This window comes from Ochotona princeps, chromosome 21, assembly GCF_030435755.1.
Source record: "Ochotona princeps isolate mOchPri1 chromosome 21, mOchPri1.hap1, whole genome shotgun sequence".
NCBI classification, from domain to species: Eukaryota; Metazoa; Chordata; class Mammalia; order Lagomorpha; family Ochotonidae; genus Ochotona; species Ochotona princeps.
In genome coordinates, this window is record NC_080852.1 from 28,468,013 (window position 1) to 28,475,831 (window position 7,819).

The window sequence follows — 7,819 nt, forward strand, 5'->3', positions numbered from 1 at the left end:
ATGGGATTAGATCTGATAGGATTATGTCTGTTGGGACTAGATCAGATGTGATCGTATCTGAAGGGATCAGAGTTGCCGGGACTGTCCCTGATGGGATTAGTTTTGATGGGCTGCATCTGATTGGATCCGATTTGGTGGGATTTTGTCTGGTGGGGTTAGATCTGATCACACTATGTCTGATGGGCCTTGATCTGATTGGATTATAACTGAGAGGATTAGAGTTGTTGGGTTTGTATTCGATGTGATTGGATTTGATGGGCTGCATCTGATGGGATCAGATTTGATGGGACTAAGTCTGATGGGATTTGATCTGGTAGGACTATAACCGAGGGGATTAGCGGTTGATGGGATCACATCTGATAGGATTAGATTTGAGGGGATTAGAGTTGGTGGGTTATGTCCGATGGGATCGTATCGGATGGGGACTATATCTGATGGGATTATATCTGATGGGGGTTGTGTCTGATGGGATTAGATTTCATGGGATTACAACTGATGTGATTAGATTCGGTGTGGTTTTGTCTGATGGGATTAGATCTGATGACATCACATATAATGGGGTCGCATATGATGGGATTAGATTTGATTGGGTTATGTTTGATGGGGTTAGATCTGATGGGAATAGAGGTTGCTGGGACCATATCTGATGGGATTAGATTAGCTCCGATTGGATTATATCTGATGGGGTCATATGTGATGGGATTGCATCCGAGGCTATTATATTTGATGGGATTATATCTGGTGGGATTAGATTTGTTGGGATAGCATCTGGTGGGATTAGATGTGACGGGTTATGTCTGATGGGATTGGGTTTGAGTGGAGAGGATGGATGGACAGAGAGCGCGGAGGAGCAGGAATGGAGAGAATGGATGGATCGGTAGAGAGAGGGGAGGAGGAGGAGTGGAGAGGATGGAAGGATAGAGAGAGAGAGGGGAGCACGTGGAACACCCTCAGCCCCACCCACTGCACCCAGCTCCTCCCCATTCCCATAAGGCCAGGGCTTCCAGGAGCACCCTCAGCCCCACCCACTGCATCCAGCTCCTCCCCCTCGATTCCTATAAGGCCAGGGCTCCCAGAAGCACCCTCAGAGAGCAGCGCGAGCACAGAGCACCTTTCCGTCATCTTGTCCTCTGGGAACTGGCCACTGGTGGGCGTTGTGGCTATTCATGGAACACCCAAGGTTACAAAAAGGAGAACTTGCTCTCCTCTTGTCATTCTGAAAAACTTATGAAACTGGACCTCCATTTCTATCGGCACACGGGAAGCTGAGGATTTCCTACTGGGGCAGAACCTTGAATCTCAAACTCCTGAAGAAATCCCAGAAGCAAAGACTTTGGCACAAAATCCCTGGGGACCCAGTAAGTGACACTCATGTTTTCTGTCTTATTTACTTTGATGGTCACCTTGTTTAAAGACTGAACACAGCCTTAGGCCCCTAAAAAAGGGGGAGGGAATTCTCTGAAGACCAGGCGAATGGCTAAGTAGCCCTTATGTACCTGTAAGGCAACTTCATTGTCTAGCAATACAGAGAATTAGGCGGGTTGGTAAGGCTAGCACTCAGATGTAAAATGGGTTTTTGCTAAACAGAAAGCATGTATTGAGTGATAGCTGTTGATTAAGAGTTCATATGAAAAGACAACAGGTGTTTTCTTTAAAAAAAAATGAAAGGCATAGTTACAGAGAGAGGAGAGACAGTTTGATTTTAAAGATTTACTTATATTTATTAGAAAGGTAGATTTCCAGAGACAAGGAGAGACAGAAAGATCTTCCATCTGCTGGTTCACTCCCCAAATGGCCACGATGGCCAGAGCTGAGCTGATCTCGAGCCAGGGGCTTCCTCCCGGGCTGCCACATGGGTGTAGATGCTTTGGAGCATTCTCTGCTGTTTTTCCAAGGCATAAGTAGGGAGCTCAATGGAAAGTGGAGCAGCTGGGACACAAACTGGCATCCATATGGGATCCTGGCTCTTGCAAGGCAGAGGATTAGCCAACTGAGCCATTTTGCTGGGTTTGAGAGAGATCTTCCATTCGCTAATTTACTCCCCAAATAGCCTCAACAGCCAGGACTGGGTCAGCCTGAAGACAGGAGCCTGTAGCTTCTTCAAGGTCTCCTGCATGGCTGCAGGGGCCCAAGCGTTTGGGCCATTCTCCACTGCGTTCTCAGGCCATAAGCAGACAGCTGGATCAGAAGTGGAGCAGCCAGGACATACACTGGCACCCCAATACAGGATACCTATGCTGCAGGCAGAGGCTTTGATGATACACCACCATGCTAGCTCCAAAGGGTGCCTTCTGTGCAAATTATTAAAGTAGAAATTGGCAAATCAAGAGAAAGCAAGTGTGGTATATGAAGAAATTGTGTCAAAATTGGAATCATGATTGGTAAATAGTGCAAATGCCAGGATGATAAAATACAATTTCTTAAGAGTGGAATCAAGGATCCTCAAGAATTGGGACTTAAGGTCTTTGGAAGAGTTGGGCATCCCTGGAAGCCAGCCAAGGACTTCTTGGGTGCCTCAGTTCTGTTCTGCTAAAACCAAGATGCAAGTTAGACTTGCATTACAATGACTGAGAGTTGTGAGCATGGCTGCTATTTGCAGGTAACTTCCTTCCGCAGGTCTTCCCCTGGGAGTATTAGAGGGAGCAAGGTTTTGGAAGAACTGGTAATGTACAGAAGTTTGTGTGGCTTGTTGCCTGGCTAGGTACCATTCATAGACCCCTTTATTCCAATATCAAGTAGCAAGGGAGATCCAGGCTGTTGAGGCTGTGGGGATTGGGCAGTGAAGGGCTGGGAAACATGTGATAATGGACTAGCCCTAAGATCCTTGTTTTGAGATTCTTGTTGATTTCTAAGAGGCAAATACTCCTGCTATGGTTTCCAGCTAGCAACAGAAGAAAGGGCAGCAGGGGAGAAATGCATACCTGGGCCAGCCAGCATACCTCAGTCAGGTGCTTTCTGCCATTGTGGGCTGCACCAAGACCTCAGCTGGAAGACACTAATGCCTTAAGGTGTCAGGCTTAGGGGTACCACTGGTCACTCTACAATGACTCTCATGGCGACTTCCATGGCACACTCCCAACTGGCAGATCAGTCAGAACCATGGCCCTTTGATTTGATTTCTCTTCCAAGGCTGCACATCAGGGCATCTCCCTGGAGGAGCAATTACCCCAAAGATATTGCATGGTCACTGTTGAGTTCAGGAAATAGCAGACAGAGCCAGGAGTTGGGGCAGTAATCAGGGGGCATATTCAGCATGGCACCCCTAACAGTGCAGATTCAGTTTGCTTTCACGTTGGCGATAATCCTGGGCTCAAGCAGCTAGCCTTGTACCTGTTGTGTTTCCATGCTGTATGCTGACTGCTGCACTGAGCGGCAGATCAGAGACAGATCCAGAAACAGAAGTGAGCTCAGGGAAATCGAGTTGGTCATCCTTGAAAGACCCCTGCTTCTCTCCCAGCCAGGGTACCCAATGTTACCTGTGGGCCTCCGTTTCCAAAGCCACTGCAGAAATGGTGACCTTGGGGGAGCTGCCAGTGTTGGTTAAGGGAGCGTGAAAGGAAGAGCCCTAGAGCCCTCGAACTCGGGTTCAAGACAGGAATTGTGAAGTGGGCATCACCTCCTTTACTGACTGGCATTTGGGTCAAATCAATTCAGATTGATAACATATTAACATGGCATTGTAAATGATCTATTTTAAAAATATTTTAACCGACACATAATAATTGTACATATTCAGCATGTGATGTGAGATCGTTGTAATTCACAGATCCATCACCTCAGATAATTATTGCTTGGTGTTGGGAACATTCAAAGTCTTCTCTACTAGGTTCTTGAAATATTGAATCATTATTAACCATCACTGTCCTACTGTGCTATATAATGCTGTAAATTCTATCCAACTGTACCCCTGCACCTGCTGACCATACTCTCTCCCTGCCACACCCTCCCCAGGCTCTGCTAACCACGATTGCACTCTAACAAGAACAGCTTGGGATCAACACACTGAAAGTGGCATTCAGATGGAAGGGAGTGTCGCTGTTCCTCGGGTCTAGATTGGAAGCAGGAAGAACATGGGGCACTAGGATAGGTGTGGAGTCTAGAAGGTACTAGCGATGACCGTTTCAGGCAGGCCACTGCGGGGAAGGAGGCCCCTTAAAACCCACCTGAGGGCCTGGTGAGTGCCAAGGTGAGCACTTTCTTCACAGTGAAACTTCCCGACATCACAGATGGGGGCAGCGGCTGGGAGCAGGAGAGTCGCTTGTCCTGGCTCATGTGGCTGGTGGGTTACTCTGGAGCCCACAGCTGCCTTTGAGCCTTTAGGATGAATTCCAAAACTTCACTAGAGGCACTCTTTTAGGGGCTGGGTTCTCATTTTGGTTCTGTCTCCAGGCAATTTTGTTTGGAAAATATTCAGAGCATATTTCAGCAGGATTCTAGCTTCCCGTGAATCACCAATAGACATCATTGCTCTATGTCCAAGCTTTTCCTCACCTCACTTCCAGTTTTATATCTCACCAAGTCAAATTGGTGAGTCAAATTGAATTGGGTCAAGTCAATTCAGATTTGATAACAACAAATATTAACATATGTTCTCCTGGCCTGTGCTTCCTCTGAAGTCTTCTGGGGTTCCAAGAAGGTTTACAAAGTTGCTTGCAGACCTTCCTGAGCCATGGAGGGTAGGCCAGGCTGAGCCCATTCTGGAGCCCTCTGTTCTCATCTACCACGTAAAGGGGCTGGCCTCTGAGGACGGCAGCCTGGGCAGTCTTGGGACAGAGGCATTTCAGTCCTGCAGGACATCCTTGACCCAGTCTTTGTGACAACTGCTCCTCAAACGGCCACACTTTGCCCAGTGCTACCAATGAGTGCAATGTCTGCCCTGGCAGAAGACCTTGGTCACCTAGGACCCACGTGGATCTGATTTGATTTCCTACTCAGCCAGGACTGTCTTCCTTCCCAGAGACCTCCTGTTCGTGCCACAGGGCAGAGTTGCAGCTCTGCGATTAGGGGCAGGAGAGCTGAGTGGCTTCAGCACTGGCCACACTTGGCCCTGGGCTATAGCTCTTGCTGTCCTCAGGAGCATTCCCTAAAAACTCCACCTCTGTTCAATTACCCCCAAAACGGGAACAGTGATGTACCCTTCATTAACCCCAAGACACCTGGCCATGGGGAGGTGCTCTGAGCGTGAATAGTGTGCTAGGGTTGGGACTAGAGGGGGAGGTCTACACTACTCAGATTCCTTTCCATTTGAACAACATCCATCGCCCTAGTGATTGAATTAATGATATATATGCTTATTCTGTTCACTGCAGCTTCTCCTGTTAAACGATAGTTTCCATGAGGTCAGAGAGGTATCCTTGGTGCCTCCTTTCCCCCTCCAGGGCATGGCACACATGTGTGTTAAGTGGTTGACAAGCTATAACATTGGTTGCCTCACAGCCAGTGGCCTTGGCTAGCAGAGTTAATACAGGCACTATTTTCCTTTCTTGTAGGAGAGGCCAGGATGGAGACTGCAACCACCACCAAGGACTATGAATCAATCACAGAATATGACTATGGAGACACAACTCCATGCCAGAAGGTGGCTGAGAGGGCCTTCGGGGCCCAGCTGCTGCCCCCCTTATACTCTCTGGTATTTGTCATTGGCCTGGTGGGCAATGTCCTGGTGGTCTTGGTCCTCACACAGTATAAGAGGCTACAGAGCATGACCAGCATCTACCTCTTCAACTTGGCCATTTCTGACCTGCTCTTCCTCTTCACATTGCCCTTCTGGATTGACTACAGGCTGAAGGATGACTGGGTTTTCGGCAATGCCATGTGTAAGCTCCTCTCTGGGCTCTATTACATAGGCTTGTACAGCGAGGTCTTCTTCATCATCCTGCTGACCCTTGACAGGTACTTGGCCATCGTCCACGCTGTGTTCGCCCTGCGGGCCCGGACGGTCACCTTTGGCATCCTCACCAGCCTCATCACCTGGGGCCTGGCCATCTTGGCTTCCATCCCGGGTTTGTACTTTTCCAAGTCCCAGCGGGAGTTCACGCATCACACCTGTAGTCTTCACTTCCCTCATGAGAATCTGAAAATGTGGAGACAGTTCCAGGCCCTGAAACTGAACCTGCTGGGGCTGGTTCTGCCTCTGCTGGTCATGGTCGTATGCTACACGGGCATCATACAGATCCTGCTCAAACGACCCAATGAGAAGAAGACCAGGGCTGTCCGGCTAATCTTTGTCATCATGCTCATCTTCTTTCTCTTTTGGACCCCCTACAATCTGACTGTGTTTGTGTCTGCTTTCCAAGACACCCTGTTCACCCGTCCGTGTGAGCAGAGCAAACAACTGGACATGGCTACCCAAGTGACAGAGGTGATCGCCTATACCCACTGCTGCGTCAACCCTGTCATCTATGTCTTTGTGGGCGAGAGGTTCCGGAAGTACCTGCGCCAGCTCTTCCACATGCACCTGGCTAAATGGCTCCCCTTCCTCTCCCCTGAGAGGCTGGAGAGAGTCAGTTCCATGTCCCCCTCCACAGGAGAGCATGAGCTCTCAGCTGGGCTCTGACCTGGCCCCCAGCAGGAGTGACCTGCCTGGCTCACTGCCGTGGCTGGAGAGTGGAGGCACTTAGACTCTCATGGTGGATTCTGAAGGCAAGAGGGAATGGCAGCCATCTTAAGATAAAAAAAGACTGAACTCAATGTCCTAGAAAGAATCACTTCTTGGGTCGGGGAGAGGGTGAGTTTCAGCTTTTCCACAAACGTCTCACTGGTGGAAAGGAGATGAGTGAGCCAAACGATATGTTCCAGAGCCTGGGACCAAAGGGCTTGCCCCCAAACAATATTTCAGATTTGTGAGTCTTGGCATGTGTAAAGCAAGCCACTGCAACCCCAACTCCTGCTCTCTACCTCTATCACCCTTGACCTCGACACAGTGATTTTCACAGTGGACTCCACTCTGAGTCCAGGAGCCAGTCAGTAGCTTGCAGCTGTCTCCCCCAACCGTCACTTTACCCTTGCCGTTTGGACTCTTGGAAACCCTGGGGAACTTGGAGAATGGGATGGGTAGAACCTGACATATAATGGGAAATCATATCAGGGACCCACTATTGGAAGTGGAACTAAAAGTCCTAAAATTGATTCAGGCAGTAGATTGACGCATGCCACCCGAAAATACCATGCCATGCTTCTTGAAATAGCCATGGAGGGGAAGAATTGGTCACTTCCTGTCTTGGTGAGTGGTTGTTAAATTTTCCTCTCCCTGCAAATTGCACAACGTGTGGGTAAATCCTGACAGCTTGGTCACAGGAGCTGGAGCAAGGTTGGTTTTCTTCCTTCTGGTTCTCCAACCAGACCTCCTGCTTTTAGAATCAAAGCTCCGACTGCTGCCTTGGACCTGTCAGCAAAATATGGCCTGGCTTGCAAGCTATGGTGCTGGTGGGGCGTGAGGGGGTTGGGATGGCAGGAGAGACAGGCAGAAACCCACCTGCCCTTGCTGGAGGGTGGGCAGAGCTGTCTATCTCCACGTCAGAGGCTGGGAGGACCCTTAGTTCAAGGTAGCTTATTTCCCTAAAAGCCCTTGCCCCTTTCTCTCTTGCCAAGGAACCCCTTATGTATCATGTCTTTGTTCTATTTCTCTTCAAAAGCAATTTCCCCAACAGCAACAATCACTTGTATCAAAGCTTGAAAACACAAAGCAAAACAACCCAAATACCACAATCAGTCCTCATCCTACTACCTAAAGACACTGACTCTTATTGAATGCATTTTATTTGTGGCTTCCCCCTACTCTTCACACCCACTCCATGTATATGTACAATCCAAACAAAGA

The 7,819-nt window shown here is 48.8% G+C and overlaps 1 protein-coding gene across 1 annotated transcript; it reads left to right on the forward strand.

Moving 5' to 3' along the window:
- The first annotated feature begins 1,057 nt into the window (after positions 1-1,057).
- LOC101535188 (C-C chemokine receptor type 1) lies at positions 1,058-7,190 on the forward strand. The gene is made up of 2 exons (XM_004581410.4): positions 1,058-1,358; positions 5,490-7,190. The coding sequence occupies exon 2, from the start codon at positions 5,501-5,503 to the stop codon at positions 6,554-6,556; it is 1,056 nt and encodes a 351-aa protein (XP_004581467.1). The 5' UTR covers positions 1,058-1,358; positions 5,490-5,500; the 3' UTR covers positions 6,557-7,190.
- Positions 7,191-7,819: the final 629 nt, after the last annotated feature.